The 24,916-nt window shown below is 35.0% G+C and overlaps 1 protein-coding gene across 4 annotated transcripts in view; it reads left to right on the top strand.

Moving 5' to 3' along the window:
* corn (cornetto) overlaps nucleotides 1-24,916 on the top strand; it is a 321,107-nt gene that overhangs the window by 274,776 nt on the left and 21,415 nt on the right. For 3 of the 4 annotated variants that reach the window (XM_069815992.1, XM_069815994.1, XM_069815993.1), the window contains 5 exons: nucleotides 2,706-2,934; nucleotides 5,404-5,528; nucleotides 8,898-9,038; nucleotides 10,740-10,837; nucleotides 14,992-15,280. In XM_069815992.1, the coding sequence (XP_069672093.1) occupies nucleotides 2,706-2,934; nucleotides 5,404-5,528; nucleotides 8,898-9,038; nucleotides 10,740-10,837; nucleotides 14,992-15,280 (882 nt within the window). The remainder of the gene's footprint in view (nucleotides 1-2,705; nucleotides 2,935-5,403; nucleotides 5,529-8,897; nucleotides 9,039-10,739; nucleotides 10,838-14,991; nucleotides 15,281-24,916) is intronic. The other variant, XM_069815995.1, reaches the window with a different exon arrangement.

Below are 24,916 nucleotides of genomic sequence, written 5' to 3'. Positions count from 1 at the left end.
GAGTGAGCCGATATGTTGTCTCCATTTTTTGGTACAGTATCTAATTTCGTTCGCTTTTGTTTCAACTCCATTTTCCTGAATCGTTTCACCGAGGTATTTAAATTATAGACTCGTTTAATTTTACCAAATATGGTTTCCATATATTTTGATGTTTCATTGTTGCAGGTAATGTATTCTGTTTCTTTGTAGGATATCGGAAGACCGATTTTCTCCGCAGTTTCTATTAACAGTTCAATCTGTTTTTGAGCTGTTATGATGTCGTGAGTTAAAATTGCTAAGTCGTCTACAAATGCTAGGCAATCTATCTTTAATTTTCCTCTGCCTAATGTGACTGGTTGATCAATTTTGAGGATTGTTTTTTCGTTTATGCCACTCTTGTATTACTATTTCAAGGGCACTGTTGAAAAATAATAGGGAGAGTCCATCTCGTCTTACTCCTGTCATTATTATTATTATTATTATTATTATTATTATTATTATTATTATTATTATATCATCATCATCATCATCATCATCATCATCATCATCATCATAATAGCTATTGTTGTTGTTACTGTTATTGTAGTGGTAGTAGCAGTAGTTACTATTGTTCTTGTTGTTGATGATAACTATTTCAATTACTGTGGCACCTAACATGGTATTTTTAATTTCTGGTACCATGATAACTCTTGCTATCCTACCTTATGACTTAAGGTGAGATCAGAGGCACTATATTACCCATATTAAATTCATTATTTTTATATACCTTTATCTGAGGAAGTGTTTTAGATTTCTGTATGAAACTTTTACTGCCTCTCCTCTATTACCTTAAAAGTGCTGAGCTATTGTTTAGAAAGTGTTTTTTTTTTGTAACCGACTATTGAAGAAAAATAAAGTTACATTAATATTCATGCACAACAAAGTTTTTATCCAAATGATCAGAAGCTAGAGCTCAACACTCAGTGTAATATCGCTGTAGATAAGTTGTAAAAACTTCATGCTTGTAGCTAGTTATCTCTTAGTTTCTAAGAAAAATTGCATATGTTGTGAATTTTTTACTTCTGAGAAAATGTGCGAAAAATAAACATCAGAAAAACTTGTATTTTCAGAAACATATAACACTAAACCTGTCCTGAAAATTCACTATGAGACATGCACACTCACAAAAACAGATAAGAATAAATTGAAAATTTTCTAAGAAAAATATTGGGAGCAGTTCGAGCTGCAGATAGCATTTTGGAATGGTGGAAACTACACAATAAATAAATTTATGATTTTAAACATGAACCTGATATTGTGGCCAGAAAGGGCAGCGGGCTATGAACGCATACAAAAATTATGGAAAAACATGCACAGACACTTTTGACAATATTTACCACAATATTTATGATAGCCATACATGAATTTTATCACTGAATCTCGAAAGAAAGATAAATTGAATGACATACAATTCATTTAATTTAAATTATTCGTCTGCCCTAAATAATTTGTTTAATTGTTGTAACAAATCGAAAATATACTGAAACATAAGATCACATAAGTACAAATTCCTGGTCAACTAATGATCTCATTGGTCCTAAATTTTTATCAGATCTTATACATATATGCATACAGTTATAAGAAACTCATTTTTTTACTTAATTTTAGAAAGATCTGTCGGTTTTCTGATATTTTAAAACATTAGAGTTTGGAACAAATAATTTTCACAGCATGTATAAATTTATGAAACGAACTTAATTTTCAAGTTATAAAAATAAAAAACTGAGTTTCACTATCGCAAGGCAATATGTAAGATCTGGTAAAAATTTGGGACCAATGACATCATTAGTTTACCAAGAAAATGTAGTATTATGTAAAAAGGTAAAGGTATCCCCGTAACATGCCATGAAGGCACTTGGGGGGGCATGGAGGTAGAGCCCCATGCTTTCCATGACCTCGGCACTAGAATGAAGTGGTGTGGTCGGCACCACGCTCTGACCGCCTTTTACCCCCGGGAAAGACCCGGTACTCAATTTTATAGGAGGCTGAGTGAACCTCGGGGCCGCTCTGAAAGTTTGGCAACGAGAAAAATCCTGTCACCACCTGGGATCGAACCCCGGACCTTCCAGTCCGTAGCCAGCTGCTCTACCAACTGAGCTACCCGGCATCTTATGTTTAAGTATATTTTCGATTTGTTGCAACAATTAAACAAATTGTAAAGGACAAATTAATAATCTAAATTAAGTAAACTATAAGCCATTCAATTCAATATTCTTTCAAGTTTCAGTGGTAAAATTTATGTTTGGCTACCTTATTATTTATGTTATTATTTATTTTATCTTGTCAAAAGCGTTGCTGCATGTTTTTCCATAATTTTTGTGTCTGTTCGTAACCCTCTGTCCTTTTAAAGCAAGAATACTGTGATCGATTGAACATGTGCTAAGAGTTGGTGCTGCAGCTGCATCTTGTAAAAACTGAAAAAGGAAATCATATTTCACAGAATATCTAAATTATTGTACACAGTTTACGAAAGTACTTAAAATAAGACAGTTACAATAACAGTACAATATTATTGTTTCAAAATAATACTTATAGAAGATCATGTAAAAATTAATATGGCGGTAATCTTTAATGATATTATTTTTAAAGAGAACAATTACATTTAAGGAACGAAGTGTTTGCCCTTGGTGTGTACTATTAGTAGAAGCCATTTGTATTTAAATGAAGGTGAGTGAACGTCTGTGCAGGTGGACCGAAGAATGGAGGAGGTGGAACGCTTGGAGTTCCAACTGAAGCTTTTGACCGAAGACCACACCCGTTTAAAAGCTGACTCAGTGCGACAAATAGAGGAACTGACCACCAAGGAGAGGTTGCTGGAGGAGGAGAAGGCGGAAAAATTGGCAGTGAAAGAGGAACTTGATCAGCACTCTGACCGGGTGCTTGCTATGCTGAGAAATGCCAAGGGAGATCACTTAGGTTTGTGACAGTCTGTACTCAGTTCTCTCCGTGAAATATTGATAGTTACAAATTTAGCTCTGCGTATGTTGAAAGCTTCTCTCTGATAGTGATAAATTAAAGATTAGTCTCTTTCCTTAACCCCTTTCTTTAATACTTCTAATGGAACATCAAACAGGATTGTGTCGGTGTTGCAGAATAAAGTTTGGTTTTATTCATTCAACACTTCATTTTAAGACATACTTTTATTTCTGTTGGCTAGCACATTTACTTTCCATGCTATAGTCCCGTTGCTCTAATTTCCGGCAGCCAATCGCGTTGCAGGTTGGCTACATTTAAACGTGTGCGTCTTGTGATTCACTTATGAAGACGTTATTCATTTCTTAAGGCTCGATAAGTGCTCAATATAATCGCCCGCCATTTTCGCTCTTTCGTTGGCGTTCGCAGAAAGCACATGAAGACGTTATTTGCCGCTCAATTATTTGCTCAATTACAGTGTATTTGCTTTATCATCATAGGAGCTATGGCATGATAATGTTTAATGGTGTGGCAAATAGATTCCTCGTATGGTAGCTCGGCAATGAAAGAACAAAAATGGCGAACGATACTACCTACCTAGACTTTATAGAGTCTTCACTTCCTAAGACGTAAGCAAAGAGGAGGAGTCACGCCGGGAATAACAGCATCACGACTATAGTTGTGGCATTTCATATCATTTATTGTATTCCATAGATCTTACATCAGCATTGAACCTTTGAGATGTAAAACAAGTCAAAGTTGTACAAAAATATACAATACATACCAAGCAGATTGATTCAATTTACAAACATAAACAATTCGTCAGTTGGTATACAGGCTGTCTCAGGAGAAATGTAAGATACTTCAGGAGAATGTAGTTTGTGTTAATCTACAACTGTTTAACCTGATATATCCATGTCTGAAATGTAATGGTTACGAAGTTATGGATGGGTGAACTTTTAAATGAAGAAAGCATTATAGACGTACAGTAAAACCTCGTTAATCCGGACTAATTGGGAGGATAAGTTGACTGGTTTAACGAAAGTCTGTAAACGCTCTCCTGAAAATTTTGCAAAATATAACTAAACGTGTTTTTCTCCCTGGACCCTTCATTTGTAAATAATTGTTGTTGTTACTAAACACATTACGATCTTTTAAATATAATGTTTCTGTCATTTGAATCGCTTCATAAAGAAAGAGCATTAGACATCATTTTTTTCGAAATTGAGTTAACATTGAATTTCCCATCTTGAATGCTCAACACATCATTTTATCACGAAAAGAAACCAGTCCAACATTTCTTTCATCGTGATATTGTCTTCAGAATGTGAGCGTTTTGTAAAGGAAGGGGCATCGGTCCGGACAGTTTTTCTTCAGTTCCCACAACTTAGCTAAACTGGACTGATGCCCTTTCTTTATGAAGCAATTCATTTATTATGAATTGATAAACCTTAATATTTTATGTTAGAGAAACTCGTTAGATATTTTTTAAAATGTATAAGGTGTTTTTTTTTTTTTTTTTTTTTTTTTTTTTTTACTGCTTGAATACTTTGTGACCTGGTAGAGTGTAAGAGAAGGCCCTATGGCCTTAGCTCTGCCAGTATAAATAAAGAATTATTATTATTAAAAAAAAAGGTTTTTAAGTAGTTTCATTCATTCATTCATTCATTTATTTTATTCCATAAATCTTACATGAGCAATGAAGCTTTAAGATGTGGAACAAGTCAAAATTTTACAATATTACAATTACAATTTTTACAAATTTTTATAGTTTTACAATTTAGTAATTTTCTACAATTTTTACAATTTTGTGCAATTTTTTACAATATTTTGGCGAGATGTAGTGAGATGAGGTGAGGTCCGAGGATTCGCCAAAATATTACCCGACATTTGCCTTTTGGTTGGGTAAAACCTCGGAAAAACCCAACCAGGTAATCAAATCAAAGGGGTTGATGCCAAGGACTCGCCAGAGACTCGCCATAGACTTGCCATAGACCATCCGGCTGCAGTCCCATGGCTGTGGAAAACCTCGGAAGAAACCAAAGACCAAAGGGGGATCCAACCCAAGCCTGAACGCAGCTCCGGATCAGCAGCCCAGCGAGTCTGCCGACTGAGCTACATTATGGGTCCTTTCTTTCTCCACTTAATTCATAAGTATACATTATTTCCTTTCAGATGAGAGACACTTTAGGATTGGGAAAGGTATTATAACAATATTAATTTTTTTTAAGTAACCATGCATCGATAGATGTAACTCAGTTACTTTTTCTGTTAAGTAACTGTTCGTATGGTAAGGAAATGACAGAGAAAGAGAGGTAGCTATCCATATTCCTAATGTGTAATTGTAATGGATGATTTGATACGAAGTTACATTTATATGGTGTTTATATAACTTTAGGGGAACTAAATTCCATTTTTCAACTACCAGTACAGTGTTCCTGCGTTAATCAAAATACAAATGTCTGATTGCAGATGAAAATGATGATGCGGATTGTCTTCAAGCATTGGAGACATATCTACAATCGTCCAGTCATGTGGTCATAAAGCAGCAACAGGAAATCAATGAGCTACAGACACTTTGTCGCACTTTGAAACGAGTAAGTAATTCGCACAACCTTGAACGGTAGTAAAGCAGTCAGTAGATATCCTATCACAAAGTTATTTCACAAACTAGTTCTCGTTTCCTCAATAAATTTCCCCACTTTATGTTTACGAGTAGGCCTAAGTGATAATTTATTCTCCTAGTGTGTGGGGAAAAACTAAAACGACAAATTTCAAGTTATATCTACAAAACTATTTAAAGGTAGTACTTGGGTATGTGTTTTAGTCGTGTATGGAAAAATATTACTCTTCTATCTGTAGAGAAGTCTCCTAAGTCAACAACGAACATTTTTATGACTTTGAACACGAAATAACCCTGAGTCAATGCTCTATTGTCATGCACTGGGCAATTGGAATAGTATTTCATATTCGTCAAAGGAAATAAACAATTACATTTTCTTATCTTATCTTTTCTCTTACTAAAATGTATACTAGGTCTAGATAATATAAAATTGGTCAGGAAACATTTCATGCCTGTGTCTTAATAGTGATATTCACTTCACTGAAGCTTCGATCCTGTGACACCACACACAGAACTGGTGTCTGATTTGTATTGCACTATTTTATGATCGAATGAAACTGAGACATGAGATAACTTTACAATTAATATAGGCTACACGAGGCACAATTTCACTCAAGAAATATTTCACACAAAAATGTCCCTTATCCAGGGTGCAAATTAACGGGGGGATGGGGGGATTCCCCCCTCCCCAATTGGAAAGTTATCTTCCGCTCGTAAATTCATATTAACATCCCAGCCAGGGATAACTTCTATCCTCCTCACAAAATATAATTGAATCTGTCAGAGCTAAAATTCAGTTTTTGGGTTATGGCAACAATTTGAACAACAGATGTCATGCGCATCGAACGGTGGAAGAAGGAACTAAGTCGGACTTTTAAATGTTCTTTGATCTTCTATAACATAAAAATCTATACATTTCTGGAATGTTTTTTGCTTCTCCTGAAAAGTTGTGAAAACTGACTTAGTACCTTTTAGTTCCGACTGATTCAATTGTCTTAATACGAGTATACTTTACTTACTTACTTACTTACAAATGGCTTTTAAGGAACCCGAAGGTTCATTGCCGCCCTCACATAAGCCCGCCATCGGTCCCTATCCTGTGCAAGATTAAGCCAGTCTCTATCATCATAACCCACCTCCCTCAAATCCATTTTAATATTATCCTCCCATCTACGTCTCGGCCTTCCTAAAGGTCTTTTTCCCTCCGGTCTCCCAACTAACACTCTATATCCATTTCTGGATTCGCCCATACGTGCTACATGCCCTGCCCATCTCAAACGTCTGGATTTCAAGTTCCTAATTATGTCAGGTGAAGAATACAATGCGTGCAGTTCTGTGTTGTGTAACTTTCTCCATTCTCCTGTAACTTCATCCCGCTTAGCCCCAAATATTTTCCTAAGCACCTTATTCTCAAACACCCTTAACCTATGTTCCTCTCTCAGAGTGAGAGTCCAAGTTTCACAGCCATATAGAAGAACCGGTAATATAACTGTTTTATAAATTCTAACTTTCAGATTTTTGGACAGCAGACTGGATGACAAGAGCTTCTCAACCGAATAATAACACGCATTTCCCATATTTATTCTGCGTTTAATTTCCTCCCGAGTGTCATTTACATTTGTTACTGTTGCTCCAAGATATTTGAATTTTTCCACCTCTTCGAAGGATAAATCTCCAATATTTATATTTCCATTTCGTACAATATTCCCGTCACGAGACATAATCATATACTTTGTCTTTTCGGGATTTACTTCCAAACCGATCGCTTTACTTGCTTCAAGTAAAATTTCCGTGTTTTCCCTAACCGTTTGTGTATTTTCTCCTACTTTATAAAGTACAAAGTAAGCAAAGAAAATAATATTGATGCATTATCATTACCGGCAAGCTGATAACAATTAATAACTTACTTAGGAATTACACACCTTATCTTAAACCTGCTCATGGATATAATAATTATTATGATGAAGATGCAAGATAAGCAACTCAGTGCAACCAAGCGTTGAACTGCGATGATGATGATGATAGCAATAATAATAATTTTATTTAAATTACGGTATTCTCTGTCTAGGATTCTATCCCCCCCCCCCCCCATCAGAAATCTTAAATCGCACTCTGCCCTTATCTCAACAGTTTGACTATACATTTTGACTACACATTTAACACTTTTGTAAGAATTTAGTAATAATAACAACTTTCTAATGTTAAATGTTGATTAGTTTCGACTTCATGTCAATCATCTTCAGAACTAGTGAGGTCCTTGATTCTTCCGGTTTCTTCAGTTATTTTGGTGCGTTTGTGTTTGATAGTGTTGTTGTAACTAATTGACTATGTCTGGCAAATGGTTCTTGAAATGTTTATCTCAGTGCTGCCAGTATCTGGAATGGTAAATAAGCGAGTTTTCATAAGGCCGAGGACCAGTGACAAGTTTGGTTTGTTCAGGTTTTTGGTATGTCTTGCACACACACACACACACACACACACACACACACACACACACAGAGAGATATATATATATATATATATATATATATGCTTTTTGGTAGATAAGTAGATAGATAGATTTACCCTGGACCATAGCAAAGAAAGGAAGATTTACCCTGGACCACAGTAAAGAGAGGACTGTAACATCGTGTTAGTATCAAAGGATTATGTAGTCATTGTGTGTGAAAATGTCTGACAAAATCATTGGTCAGAGTATATAAGAAGGGAAGATGTCTGGGGTGGGTTGAGTAGGTTTATAGCTTTCGTAGTGATCATAGCATGTCTCTGTAATAGTGTGCTACAATTTTGAGGTTACTTTCAATGATTTAATTAAGTTTTTTTTTCCCATGTGGTGTGTCAAAAGATCGCAATACCGGTATCTAATTGTTATAAATCTAATGCATTTTCAACATGTGCTATTGCCAGTGCGATGTTTTCATGAGAAGAGCAGTCCATGTCAGGTTTTTAGGACTACTTCTCCCCCAAAGGAAAATATGCAGGTAGAGAAACATACACAAACTGACTTCTTTGATTGTTAGTGACAGTTTTGGCATAATTCTGTTAAAATTATAGGAGATTTATGAATCTGGGAAGGGAAATATATGCCATACAGTCCTTATGGTTGCACGTATTACAAATTGTTATATAAATTTGCAGCTTTGTTAGTTGCTACAAAAAGCTGTACTTGCATGATACAATTCATTATGTCAAGAAAGCTAGATATATGTCAAACTTTGGATAATCATTGTATTTCTAAATTACGCTACCATGTCAGTGTTTAGAAGAAATATATATATATATATATACTCGTATTTCCCGAAAACAGCATTTATAAACACTTAGATAAAAAATATGTTATCAGGATCTTGAGAAGAGTTTGGCCGCTCAGAAGACTCTACTTCAGCAGCAACAGGAGATAGAAGCAGAATCAATAGAGTTGCAAGAATTTCTGCAAGCTGAGAAATCAACTCTTGCCGAAGCGCTGAGAGATGCTGAAGCTGAGGTGAGGTGACAGTAATGTTTTATTGTGCAGTAAAAGAAAACCAAGATAGCCTCATAGATAAATATGAATGTTAATTTTATAACAAATTGATCAACACATAAACTAATCATTCAAAATACAGCAGCTAGGTTAGTGAGCAAATGATAAGTTCAACTTTACAGAAAGAATAATTCATTTATAGGTACGGTACCATAGTTCATTATATTGTTTCCCCGAATTGTTTGCAGGAACATGATGATAGTTTTCAAATAACTATCTGTTTTATTGCTGTTTGTTGTAATTATAGATATTATAGGGTACTGTAGTTATAAATATAATTACCGTAGAAACAATGGCTAGATAAACAAAATTAGATAAGAAAGAGATATTGATATTGTACAAGAATTGATAATGGAAACGGACATAGTCAAACAGAGACGTAATTAGCAACAATATTATTATTATTATTATTATTATTATTATTATTATTATTATTATTATTATTATTATTATTATTATGGTCCAATCCTAATTCAGCCACGATTGTAATACTCCTGATGATATTTTTCTTTTCTTTGTTTAAAAGCAGATTAATTTTAAGCCATTAATTTTATAATTGACATTTCAATTAGTCATTATGAGTTATAACTTACCTACATTTATATCAATTTTAAAATTACACCTATCAGATACAGAAATTTAATATGTACATATTTAATTTTATCTTGTAACTGTATTTAAATAAATAACCTTTTTTAAGATGTTAGCAGATATAGATTGAGAATTTCAGGAATATGTCAAGAAGGATATCTCCTGTCACATTAAATTCTCAGAAAAAGGATCAGATCTTTAAGTACGGTATTTTCGTATCATGTTAATTTTATGTACAATATACGGAGTTATGTAAAATAATGAACAATAAATTGTCTATAAAAAGATCTCATCCAATTTTGTATGTACAATATGTTGATGCATACATCTATATTACTGCAAAAATAGATTGATACGAGTAAAGTGTCGATGTAGAAGTATTGTACAACAACAAAGTGTGCAGGCGAAAAATCTTTAAGTGAAAGCTAAGAAGAGACTAAAATATTTACCTTTCTGCCCTCCTATTTCTTTAGTCTGAGTTATCTAATACTTTTTTATACTTTTTCCTATCTTGTGGACTATGCATAAATACAGATCATAACTTTGAAATGAAATTATATTATAAGAGGTTTAATGAAATGCGTCCATTTCTTGATACGTCCATATTAAATTCTTGAATTTATGTGCCAGTAATTTTTAGTATTAAAACACTGATCTCTATACTGGGTTTTATTTTCTTTTATTCAAGCTATGGTCATAGTAGTTTTTCATCTTTACATAATTGCGTGTAAAATGCATTAGATGTAATTATTTCTCTCTACCTTAAGTTCGTGAAAATGAATACAACTTGAATTTGATCTCCATGAGGGAGGGGAGAGAGCAATGGTGAATTGTTCGATAGTTGAGAGCAGTTTGGACTTTTTCCATTGCTAGTTGTGTGTTTATATTTTTGACAACTAGCAATGGAAGAAGACCAAACTGCTCAACTATTGAGCAACTTGGAATATGAAAATTATTCTCACGTTCATTAATTAATAAGTATTTTTATAGAGATATGTTGAATATTGGCCATATCAAGTTGCTATAGAATAGCTCACATGAAGCAGGCCTAATATCATTCTGTCTGTGTAGATTAAAGGCCAGAGGGAGCAGTTGTCACAAAAGGAGAGTGAACTGGAACGACAGCAGGAAGAATGTAAACATTTGGTTCGCATCAGTGAGCAGAGGAGGTAATATGTAATGGAAAGTTAGCAAATTAAATGTTCGGAAGTTTATTAATATATTTACGAACTATGTGGTGTGCTAATATTGATAATTTAACTAGTCTGGAATTGCATATGAATGTAAAATAGTTTAAATTCATATTATTGCTTGGTTTATATAATTTTTTTTTTAATTTATTTGTTTACTTAATGTATTTCCCTCATTCACAGCTTCCTGTACTTGGAGATACAGGCTATATATAGTATATACCAACGAGTTAGAAAGAGAAAGATATAGAGTGGTCATTGCGCCGCCATGTTTGAAGAAAATTGAACGACCGTCGGTAATGAACTTATGCGCCCAAAACAAAGTGGGCGTGGTGATAACTGACATTAGAATCATCAGCTGTCTTAATTTCGTTTGCATAAATCAGTTAAACTGAAGTGGAAAAACCTAGTATTTCGTCAAATACATGCAAGGAACTTAATCTAAGCTTATGTACGCTAAATTTAAAACACTTGAGCTCCTCCCTAAAAGGAATGCTTAAAAGAATAACCTAAGCAAAATTGTCATGTAGTATGACAAGAAGTCCTAGCAAATATACTGAAGAAAATGTTATTATTCCTAGGTTCTTTTAAATGCGACCTGCAAGATTGCCTATAAAATGAACGAGTATGATTCGGATGATTTTATTAAATTGTTTTCCCAGTCTTTACACGTTGTAAAACTATTTACTATACCATAAGATATAGAATGAAAGTAGGCCCTATCTGTAATAAACAACCTTTACCTCCAAGCTTGTAACGTGGGTGAAACATGACAAAACACGCTTTCAGTTTTTTTGTTACAGTAAAGTATAATTATTATCAAAATGTGAACATGAGGCCAACAGCCGGCTGGTCTGTCTGAGCCTTTCAAGGGCTGTGGCACCACAGATAATTATTAGTGTATAATTGAGCACCCACGTACAATAATGGGGTAAGTAGTTACGAAATATATTCATACTTACCCCATTATTGCACGTGGGTGTTCAATTATGTTCTTTTATGTCCTTCCAGTCAAAATATTAACAACAATACGACCTACCACAGAGTTTTGCGTTATTTTGGATGCGAGTGTCGAAATACAATTTTAATATTTGATTGCTATTACTAGGTTTGAAACGGAATTGTAGCGGTTTCATCCATATTTAGTTTAAATTTATTACTAGTGAACCATTTATTTGATTAATCGTTTGTCTTCGAAATAGGTCTACTTCTTATAAGCTACAGCTCATCGTCTCTTGTATAAGCAGTAAGGACAGAAGGAGCAGAAATAAAGGATGCCGGTGTCGAAATACAGTTTTAATATTGTATTGCTATTTGTTTTTCACTGGGTCTGAAACGGAATTGTATTGGTTTTATCCGTATTTAGTTTAAGTACATTACCAGTGAACCATTTATTTTGTTTATGCCGGGCGTTGTTACACATTTATGCATGAAAAAAAATGCTGCTAATTAACAAAACTATGGACTTAACTTCATAAAATTTACATGAAATATGATATATATCAGTTGTCTTTTTCCTTTTGACATTGCAGTTGTATGCAGCACACACAACAGGCATGTTTTTTCTTCGTTTTTTTGTACTTCTTACCTCCGTTATACAACATTGTAAGCAGACGAATTTTTACAAAGGTGGGCGCTTAGCTCAGATCTGCCGTGTTTCGCGGTGGCACCGCAAACAGCGCTGTACAGGACAACATAGCCACTCTATAGTCTTCTCTTTCTAACTCGTTGGTATATACACACAGTACTTTTTCTGGTGGAACGCATCTGAACAGCGTTCCAACATCTTTTCGTTGTGTTTTTCATAATGGAACTGATAAATGCGTTAATAATTATGTTTTAACATAATTTTTTTAACTCTGCTTAGGCCTTGAAAGTCTCAAAAATGGACGAAAAGGAGATTAAAAACAACACTGAACAATAATCACCTCCCCATCAGTTACACAGACCTCCACCACCTTTTTGTCCAGAAGAAATACTCGTATATACACACATATATAGTATATATACAGTACATACATGCTTTAACATTTGTGGTCATATCGCTTGTTTAGGATGTGTATGTATACCAGTAGGCCGTTGTTACTATTGTTGAGTTCTTGTTTCTGTTGTGTGTTGAAGATGGCTTGTGTTCACGTAACTGATTTTAGATTTTGATTCACGTTTATGATATTTGTGATTGAGGCAGTGATGAATCATGGCATGTAAATTTCCAATCCGGTATTTGTCTTTGCGACTGAAGGAAACCATGAAAAACCCCAGTCAGATTGGTCAGCCACGAGATTTTAACCCGGACCTCCCAAATGCGAATCTCAAATGCTACTATCTGAGCCAACTCGCACGGTATATTGCATATTATAACGCATATTTAAGATTTTATAGAGCAAATATATTTGCGTGTATATTTCAAGCTTTAAAAAAAGCATATAAATCCGGCCTCTATCATGATTTTCGAACTGTCCACTCTGTAGTATTATTTGTCTCTGTTTCACGTAACAGAAAACGTGAACACATATCCGTTTTAAAGCAAACTATGTTGTACAAATCTGGCTTTCAGGTATAGCTCCCTGTGAAGCTGACTTGAATAATTTCAAGGGAAAAATTGTTCTGTGGCCGGGTATCGAACCCGGGACCTTTGGCTGAGCGCGCCAACGCTGAATCTCGGTTTGGTAGAGTTCCTGGGTAGCTCAGTCGGTAAAGCTTTGGCAAGCTCAGCCAAAGATCCTGGGTTCGTTACACGGCCTCAAAACAATTTTTCTCTTGAAATTATTCAAACTATGCTGTGTTCTTAATCACTGTTAAGAGTTGATTTCTTTGTGCTGATTTTGATCCTGTGATACTTGAATTTAGAATTTAATGACAAGCATGGTCTTACCAGTCGTCTGTTCTTCATTCATCCGAAGTCTTAAAATTCAGATTATTTTCCATCATTGTTGATACTATTAGTGGGCTATTCCATATGAAATCGATCAGTAAAAAACCTCGCATTTTTTAATAATCTAATTTTTTCCCTATTTATACAAGGTGCTGAGGAGAGTGCATTTTCAAAAATATACTAACGAAAATCAAACGGTTTTCGTACTATTGAGCGACAAATTTACCGTATTTTATAAAAACAAGCCTCTTTCAGCGCTCAGAACTCTGGAACCATTTACTGCAGAACATTGAACGGGAGCTCATTTTGAAGCTGACATATATTAAGAAGTAATCCTTATTTTTATTGTATACAAAGAGACAGATAATCTGATTTTACTTACTTTTAGGCTTTCTGCCCATTTGTAAAAATGTAAAAAATATTGAGAAAAAACTTTGCATTATTAAGAGGGATTCGGCATTGTTTGCTTAGTGGCTCGGCAATAAGTTTCGAGGGTATTAAATAAATTATTTTCACACGCCTAGACTTGAACGGCGCAGTACCCCAAGCACTGGCCGAGAGCTGAAGATAAGCGAGCATTGGGCGTCATTTTACTCCTGTGTTTATAAAAACTTGTGATAAAGCTAGCCCAGCCATGACTGCTAGACGACACATCACGTGTTTGTCTCCTGGCCTTGCTTGTCTCGACTACCTACAGTCAGCTGGTTAGTTCACACGCGTACTATTTATTGTCTTTATTTGATATTTTCAATATTCCTTATCAACGGTGCACCAGTAAAAAATATGTGTTTATTTGTACTTCCAATGCGGAATTTAACCATATATTTAAAAAAATATTTTTTCGTGGGCAAAGGCATCTTAATGAAGAAAAATCTAAATTTCTTCATTTCCATAAAAAGTAAGAAAAACTGTTTACATGTCAATATAAACTTTAATTTCTCAGCATCAAAATAAACCATGATTTTGATCATTGGGTGAAAGGGTTTCGGAGCCACAACAGTTTAAAGTTGCTAATTTTATGAAAATACGATAAATTTAAATATTTTTAATTTAAACACTATGAAGTTCTGATGCCTCAAACTTTGCACAAAGCATTGTATCACAGTTGTCAACGGACAGAAAAAGTTTCAGTGTATTTAAAAATTGCAAGGTCAATTTTTTCTATATTTCGGTCGATTTGAGATGGAATAGCCCATTAGTACTGTAATTCTTCCATGCTCTTGCACGTCATTTGTTAATTGAGTTCACATTGTTGTAGGCAAGAGAATCTGGCCCTACAAGCAAGACTGTGCAGCCTGGAACAACGCAGTCGGGAGCTTCTGTTGCAGCAGGGGGCAGCAGTGTCGGGGGCAGCTGTGGCACTCTCGGGCCTCAGTTCTCGCCTGGACGGACTTGTCGAACAGCTGGTGATGTCGTATAACATCTCGGAGAAAGACCTGGAGGTAGTGGCAGCGTTGCTAGTTTCCTCATCACCCAATGCTGCCGGGGCCGGGGGCGGTGGCAGTGGTGAAGGTGGTGGTGTTGGTGGTGCGGGGCGTGAATCGGCAGTTAGTAGGATGATGGAACAAGCTTGTCTAAGCAAAATTTTTTCTGCATTTACCAATACCGTTCTGTAGCTTTGCTGTCAAGCTTTCCCTGAAAATAATTGGCCAGTATTATGTTTTATTTTGGATGTGACAGGAATTTGGTAATTCGCTGTGTCTTATAATATTACTTTGAAGCATTGAGGCTTTAATTTTGTTGCATTGTACAGCATATACGCAACAAAGTTTTATTTACAGTGATATGTGTATGGGTCTGATCCATCCATCTTTGCCAAATTTAGCAGGAAGAGCAATTGCAATATTAACTAGGATAAGTTAAAAGCTAATTCTCACCCAAATCAAAATTTTGGTTAATAAAAATATGTAAGACAGTATTTACTCATATTTTCCCCCTTGGGTATTCATTTTATCTGATTTTATTTTTAATTTAAGTACTATCATATTAAATTCTTAACTACAGAATTAAGTTGTGATAATCTCTAATCTCCCTATGCAATTAACTAAAATAAGACAGGGGTTATAATTAATTTGCCATTACATAGAAAATGAATGGAGATTTCTTTCATTGTACCCATTTCTCATACTACTATAATTAAAATAGCTGCCAGTCTCTGAACTGACACCACCATATTCACACAATGTAAATCTATTTGCTCTTCTCTTTCTTTAGAATTAAAATATGTAGGAAAAGGGGGAAAATTGTAAGTAAATATGGTAAATGCTTTTACTTTTATAGCCCCATAAACTAATGGAGATAGTAAAATATTATGAGTAGTATTGTAAGAAGTATAGAGTCTAAAGAACTCTGTAAAAATGTTTGCCATCTGACCCAAGTAGTGCGTGTTCTATCTACAGTAGTTTAGAATGCTTATCTTTTATTAAGAAGGCCATGCTATTATATTATTGGCTTTATATGCAGAAGCTTCAGCATCAGAAAAACATTTTCACAATCTGAGTTTCAATTCATATAAGTTTCTTGCTTCATAGTTTTAAACCTATGCATAAAATGGTGCTTAATGGTGGCTTGGTGAGCATATCAAAGTTGAGATACAGTGTGTTAATGTAATCTTAAACCTAATATTATAATTACAGCTTATGTGCTGGTGATAGTGATAAAAGAGTGCTTGCTGGATTTTCGTGTGAATATGAAACTTCAGTTGTCGTTATAAACCTGCTTGTTGTATTTTGCGGAATTGTAATTGATATAATATCGTTTCATTTCATTCGTTGAACAAACTGGTTTTTATATTCATACTGATTAATAGGCCTACTAATATATAGAATAGAAAATGAATTATTAATTTGTAATTTACTACACGATGAAGTTAATTATGTCACATTATGTAGCGATTCCTACGGCTTGTAAAACAGACATGCTTTTATTGCTATAACTTTATCAGAAAGAGTTGGTTAACTGTAGACTTGAGTTTTATATTGCTGTATTTTATAAATATTTTTGTTATGAATCTCTTTAGCCTCATTATAAATATATAATGAAAATTAATACGAAGTTTATAGAGAATGCCTAACACTTCCTATGAATGAAACTGATCCTGTAGCCTCGCTTCATTATTCCTGCTTTGTAAGTGGGGGTTGATTTACTCCCGTTACTTCACACTTTTCGTCTCTGTTACAGTAACATTTACAACTCTACTACAAGTCTCATTTCAAGCAATGACTTAAGTATGTGCTTGCGCTTCTTTTTGTATTAGCCCCTTTTATGTAGGTGTTCTTCGTTTATATATTATAAAATATCCCAACAAGTGCATCGTTATTGTTTTCTTTGCCAAAAAAACTGTCTCACTACAGAGCCTTACTTTGTGCTTTAAGGGGTTAGGTACAGCTTACAGCAGTAAGATTTTTGGAAATATTTAATTTTTTTTTTTTTCCTCTATCACTGTAACTTGTACAATAATGAAAATTGGTATGTGTAAAACACTGTCTTTCTGCTATATGAAAAAAATATTTTTACGATTTAAGAATTATATATATTTTCAAAATTTAAAATGGTGACAGTTCACTGTGCAGTGATGAAGAATTTCCCTCATGACTCATAAACTTGTTAACTTTTTCATGTTCTCTTTCTTTTATTTTATTGCTGAAACTTACGTTTACAACTACATTCCTTTATAAATAATATCTTTTTTTATTTTGTGTTAGAAGAAAATACTGATATTTAACCATTTTTTTTTTAATGAATTTATTTTGTTTTATCAGACAATCTATCAAAGTTAGAGAAGTGATTTTTCATCATATTGTAGATTTAATTTTAATTTTATTGAGTTATTTTACAACGCTGCATCAACATCTAGGTTATTTAGCGTCTGAATGAAATGAAGGTGATAATGCCGGTGAAATGAGTCTGAGGTCCAGCACCGAAAGTTACCCAGCATTTGCTCGTAGTGGGTTGAGGGAAAACCCCGGAAAAATCCTCAACCAGGTAACTTGCCCCGACCGGGATTCGAACCTGGGCCACCTGGTTTCGCGGCCAGACGCACTGACCGTTACTCCACAGGTGTGGACTCATATTGTAGATGTAACATGCATAAATACACACAAAAAATTTCATCACAGAATGTTGGATACCGGTACTTTTTGAGTTACGAGGGAAATGCTTCATCACTGCACAGTGAATTTTAAATTTTGAAAAAAATATATATTTTTTTAAATCGTAAAAATACGTTTATCGTATAGCAGAAGAACAGTGTTTTACACATACCAATTTTCGTTTTTGTACAAGATACAGTAAGTAGGGAAAAAATGTTGAATATTTCCAAAATTTTACTCCTTCCAGCTGTACCCAACCTCTTAAAAGATAGAGCGTTTTAAGATCACAGACTAAATTAATTATCTCTTTAAACTGTACAGTTCATTCACATTTAACCAAATTTATTCCATTTTTTAAACAAAATTAGGTTTTAGTGTGATCAATATTTTAAGAAATAATGTTATATGACGGAATTGAAGACTTGAGATAAATTATTTTACATAGTTAATTAACACGTGAAAGCATATATATAAACTTCATATTCCCAAAAAAAAAAAAAAAAAGCTATTTTAAGCCCATGATTTTTTTGGCATTTTCCCTCTCCCAAAAGATATTTAAATAAGATCATGATGACAGAGGGGCAGATAACACCACATACATAACAATGGGTCCAGCAGTTGGTTCTGAAGAATTTCAGCACGCTGTTCTGAAGTTATAAGATTTAGAAGTATTGGAATAGCAGAGAATATGGCTTGAACAATGCAATTTATTAGCATGTTATTATTTTTTTTATATGACGTATTTCAAGTGACCTCCTCAGTATCAAATGGTTTGTTGCAATCTTACCTGGAACTTGTTCTTGACACTTTACAACAAACCTGGGATTTCTGCCTATATTCTGTTCTTCAGATCCTAGATACAGTATGGTCTGGTTTGAAAAACACTATTTTTTAGGTATCTACAGAAAAAAAAAAATCAGCAGCTATAAAGTCTGGGGATCGAGCTGGCCAGTTGATATTACCAGACTGAGAAAAGGTTACTCAACAGCCGCAGTGTGTCTCTGGCAGTATAGTCTGTAGCCCCATCTTATTGAAATTAAATGCCATCCGTATTTGTATTATATTGTATTGTCTTTATTAACATTCCATGGTATTCATACATTGCTTTACAGCTAGAATATGGAACAAGTCAAAAAACTAAATACTATTATAAAGTCTTAATTTATAGTCACAGTCTAGATGAAATATATACAGATGAGATTTACAATATAGTCTACTAGTACAACACATAGTTTTAGTATCAATTTCATGAAGTGTTATTGAATGTCATGAATTCACCTACAGAATAGAAGGCATGATAAATTACATACTTCTTTAATTTGGCCCTAAATAATTTTATGTTTTGAGTTTCATTTTTTATATCGATAGGGAGGCTATTAAAAGTTTAGTGTCATATAACGCACTCCTTTTTGATAGCACAATAGTGCGTCTCTGAATAATGTCTGTAACATTTGCTGATACCTTTCACCAGTCATTGTAATAACTCTGTTATTTTCATTTTTAAAAAAGTAGGGACCAATGATGAATGTAGCAGAAACAGCACACCATACGGTCGCCTTTTCACTGTGTGTTGACCGTTCATGCAGTGCCTAGATAACGTTTAATTATTGCTGCTCTCATTTCATTTTACAGTTCTGCCAAAATCGTCAGAACCAACGTGTCATGAAAAAATTCTGGGCAAGACTGCAACAAACTGTAGAATACCGAGGAGATCACTTGAAATGCGTCATTTAAAAAGAAATGACATACCAATAAATTGCATTGTTCAAGTAGTTTTTTCATTCTTAGTTTTCTGACAAGGACAGGTTTTTCACTGTAAACCCAACATTCTCCCGTCTTCCCTATTTTTCGCCTTTCTCTTAGTCCCCGCATACGACTTCTTTCTCACCAAACTTTTCTCCCGTTCACTATTCTTTCCAAAGCATCCTTCAGCAGGCAGTTTCTTCTTAGCTAGTCACCCAGTCAATTTCTTCTTCTCTTCCTGATTGGTTTCAGTATTATTCTTTCTTCATCCACTCAAGCTATATCCTATGTTTATTTTGATATTTCTAAATCTTACAGTCAATTTAGAACAGAATATTAAAATTCATCAGAACCAACTGCCGGACTTTGTACTTCAATTTATAAGCTCATGTAGTAAGTAGTGCTAGAAGACATGTACAATAGCAGGGAATAGCTGCAGCTAACGTTTATAAGCAGATCTTATAACAACACGACAGTGGCACCTGTCCATCTGTCTTTCTTGAAGTATGAAGATAATAATAATAATAATAATAATAATAATAATAATAATAATAATAGTGAATGATGAAGAAATCATTCTATCCCCTACACATTCTTCATCGTCTTTGAAGATTTTGAACACAGGTATTCAGCATGGAAGGCAGAAGTTCTAGCTTTTAGGGATATGGTGCTCTATAAATTTGAAATGATTCAGTTATTATATAACATCAATGTAAACAGTAACTTATGAATTCATTAATTTTCAAATGATTATACATTTACCTGAACAGTTTAAATGGTCTGCATTATATCATCTCACGTAAGGATGTTTCTGATATAAACAGAGAGGAACAGACATTCAATGTACGAATCTTTAATTAAATGTGAATAGCATTGTACTGGGTCATCTATATATCATGTCACCGAATCTGAGGTGGGGTCCCTCTTGGCCAGTAAGCTATCACTTCCTGTACAAGAGCCCGATGTTTAGCAAGCTAGAGTGACTGTCTGATAAATTCTAATGCACTTTAAAAGTTATGTAATCACTCATGTCATTAAAGGAGATGCTGGAACTGCCTGCCTTCGTTTTCAACACATTTCTGGCATTATCTTATGAAATCACTCATTACTTTTCTTAGTTCTCTTTGAGAAATTGAATTGATCTGTTGGCGAATGTTATCCTTAAATTCGTCTAAAGTATATGGATTCGTTTTATACAATTTATCTTTTAACGAGTCTCCCTCGGTAGCGTAGTTGGTATAGTGCTGGCCTTCTATGCTCGAGGTTGCGGGTTCGATCCCGGCCGAGGTCGATGGCATTTAAGTATGTGTAAATGCGACAGGCTTGTCAGTAGATTTACTGGCATGTAAAAGAACTCCTGCGGGACAAAATTCCGGCACACCAGCGATGCTGATATAACCTCTGCAGTTGCAAGCGTCGTTAAATAAACCATAATTTTAATTTCTTTTAATGAACCCCAGAGATATTAGTCACAGGCGGTTAAATCAGGAGATCTTGAGGGTCATATGTCATTGCTGATAACTCTATCGTCAAACATTTGTTGAATTGCCTGCAATGAAACATTAGCTGTATGAGCTGTCGCTGAGTCCTGCTGAAAAATGCGAAACTACGTTCCCTCTCAGTTAATTCAGCAAAAAAGGATTGCAAAATGTTGTTCACATATCTATCACTGTTAATTATGTCCTCAAAAAAATTAGGCCTATTATTCTCTCACCGGAAACTGCGCATCACACCCTAATTTCTCGCCATGAAGAGGTTACTAATGAAGCAGAGTAGTTTTCTCGGCACTCCATTGTCGGCAATTTTGAGAATTTTATACCCATGTAAATGAAACCACACTTCTTCTGAAAAGAGAAAGAGATTAGGATCAATTTCTCCATCATGCATTTTATTCAGAATCCATATTCACAAAATCTAATCCTACATACAGAATCACCCAGTTTAAGTTCTTGCACCACAGTATATTTATAGGGTTTTAACTTAAATAACTTTGCAACCCTTTATACAGAACCATAAGAAATTCCCGTTTGGTGAGAAAGACAGCTGAGAGATTTCTTAGGGGAATATTCCAAGCATCGTCCAATGTCATCAAGAGTTTTTCTTCTGTGAGCACTATACATCACTTTCTTCGCTTCTTATCAAGAACACTTCCCGTTTCACAAAATTTATTAACTAATCTATGAATCGTCCCATGATTTGGGACTCGAACACCTGGGAAATTCTCTTGAAATAATCTCCTGACAGCACAAGCAGATTCTGTAAGGACATACAAATTGTAAATAAACACCCAATGTGGAATAGAATAATTAGGCATATTATTTGCTTTACTCTCACTTCACTTCACTTGTTGCTCTTGCTGAAACACAGAACAAACTGCGTTGCAAGACCTTGAATAAACTAGTTATCCCCGCTGACCACTCCTCTCCCGCCTGCACAAACACGTTGCTGTTGTCGGCTGAGGCGCTTCACGCAGTTCCGGTTCCGAGATATATGGATGACCCAGTATGATAGGCCTATTTGATACCGGTGCTTGTTCACATGTAAATAATTTTGATATGGAACCAGTATAGTTACAATTCCATTAACATATTTCCCGTTTTTGCTTAGTACAAGCCATGGTCGATAATGGAAATATTGCTGTTTTGTGATAACGACTTTCAGTTATTACCTACATTCTCTATTTAAGATTTGTAGTGAAATATCTCTTTTTATCCTTAATTACAAGTTTTGAAATAATCCCATTCTAGATGGATGGGTACAACATTCCCATACACACCAGTGAAACTAATATAGTTATTATCAATATTTGCTTAGTTAAATATAATTTACAATATGAATTTTCTTTGTTATTGCATGCAACTAAATACAGTAAGTCCATCTTATATGTTTCGCTTTAAAGAGAAACTTAACATACTAATGAGATTCGAAGTCATATATGGAATACAGAAATGAAACACCATTAAAATAAAATTCTGAGGTTCGTCTACCACTAAATTATTTAAAAAGTTGAAACATAATTTATTATATGTTCAGACTTGTTAATATTACAGTATTTCTTTTAATCCCTTTGCTCCAATTACTAGAATTAATATATGAACAAATAATTTCTCATACTCTTCTATCGAGACGTTTATGAAAAAACTAAACAAATTCATTATTATTGATAACATTCACATAAATTATTGCGAAACTAAAAGAAATAAATTACAAAATCTCTTCAGTATCTCCACCTCTCTCACCATATTAGTATCAGCTCCTGTTCTTTCCATAATCAACACCATTTCCACTCACTACCACTTCTGTTACTCCTCTGTCTCCACTACCACTACCATCACCATCACCACCACCATACTCCTCCACCTCTATCATCATTATAAACTACTCTTCCTCCTCCATTTTCATTACTACCACACCCTCCTGCTTTTTCTTCCTCCCCTTCCAACCAGCACTACTATCATCATCCATCACATTCTCCTCTTCTTTCAACACTACCACCATTGTCATCCATCACCACCACCATCTTCGTCGTCAATGTCATAATCACCATCACTGTCAGTCTAATTGTATAAATTCAGATTAAGAATTATGTACCACATAATACGATGGCATGCTAAAAAGCAATGTCTCCTAATTATTTCAGAATGGGTATACCTAGTTGTTTGAGTAAAACAAAAAGTGGTAACTTTCTACAACTTTATTATTGATATCCACATATTTATTTCTTCACATAATCGCCCTGACAACCAACAAATCTCTCTCAACAGAAGACCAGTTTCTTGATACCGTCATAGTAGAATATTTCACTTTGACAACAGAATCACACCCTCATTTCTGTCTACACTGTATCGTCAGAATCAAGGTGCAATCCTCTCAGGTGTTCTTTAAGTTTTGGGAACAGATGAAAAACTGGTGGCACCAGATCAGAACTGTATGGAGGATGATCAAAGACAATGAAACTGAGACCCTTCAAGCACAAAGTTTTCGGAATCAGAATTCTGTGATTATCGCCTGCACACGCTTCTGTGACATGCCACACTTGACTGACAGCTGTTCCTGCGTTATGTGACGATTTCATTTAATGAGTTCATTGATTCGATTCTAATGAGCGTCATCAGCTGCAGTATGTGGCCTTCCACCCTATCCTTTGTCGCATAAGTTGAGAGTCGACCGCGTTCATTATGAGTATGAACAGATAAACATCACACAGTACTGATGTCTACACATTCATCTCCATAAACAGCCTTCATTCTTCAATGAATGTCAATTGGGGCCACATTTTGTGCTATTAGAAACTTTATCACAGCATACTGCTTCAGATGCACCGACATAGTGCTGTTTCAGACTATAATTCAGAGCTTTCTAGTGGCAGAGGTAGGAAATTTGCGTCAGTGAAGCAGGAAAGTTAACAGAGTAGAATGTATGGCAGCTAAAGTCAATGGCAATTGGAAAGGCGGTCGTCCGCTAGCGTTTGAGTCAAGACAGAGACAGATCATGAGAGCAAGACAGCATACAACATTGCCACATCGTACTTCACGCACACGGGCAATACAAATAGCGCAGGAGAGAATTTAAATTCTAAAAAGACAATAATGATCTTAGCTGTTGATTACTATAAACATGATACCAAACAAATCCTCTTTCCTTCACCAACAATATTCTTTGTATGGTTCACAATTCCACTCTAGATGCTTCTGCAGTCATTTCTTGCACGTCGGCAATGTTACACCCAGCAGCTTTCTGCTCGTGAACATTTTAAAAATAATTATACACCTTAAACGTCCCGTGCCGTGGCGTCATGGTCTAAGGCATCCTGTCTAGGACTCGTGTTACAGAATGCGCGCTGGTTCGAATCCTCATGGGGGAAGAAATTTTCTCATGAAATTTCGGCCAGTGTATGGGATCGGGGCCCACCCAGCATCGTGATGCACTTGGGGAGCTATGATAGGTAGCGAAATCTGGTTGCGAAAGCCAGCTATAATGGCTGGGAGGATCATTGTGCTAACCACACGATACTTCCATTCTGGTTGGATGATCGTCCACCTCTGCTTCGGCATGTGGGCGTGAGACCAGCAGCCGGCTGGTCGGTCTGGGCCCTTCACGGGTTGTAGTGCCATGGATTATTATATTATACACCTTAAACATTATTTCTCGTGCGCCCCTGTGCAGTACTTGTCTTTTTAGTGTCTCTGCTTCCATTTATTTATCTTACACACACACATAGTATATGTTAGTTTTACTTATTCAATGTATTGAAACACTTACACATGAACAAACAAACACGGGAAGCATTTGTTACCGACTGATTCCGATTGGTTCTACTGTACAAGCTTGTAATGTCACATACCAAAA

The sequence above is a fragment of the Periplaneta americana genome, chromosome 17, assembly GCF_040183065.1.
Source record: "Periplaneta americana isolate PAMFEO1 chromosome 17, P.americana_PAMFEO1_priV1, whole genome shotgun sequence".
Classification (NCBI taxonomy): domain Eukaryota; kingdom Metazoa; phylum Arthropoda; class Insecta; order Blattodea; family Blattidae; genus Periplaneta; species Periplaneta americana.
Note: the sequence above shows the minus strand (reverse complement) of the source record. Positions and strands in the feature narration are given on the sequence as shown.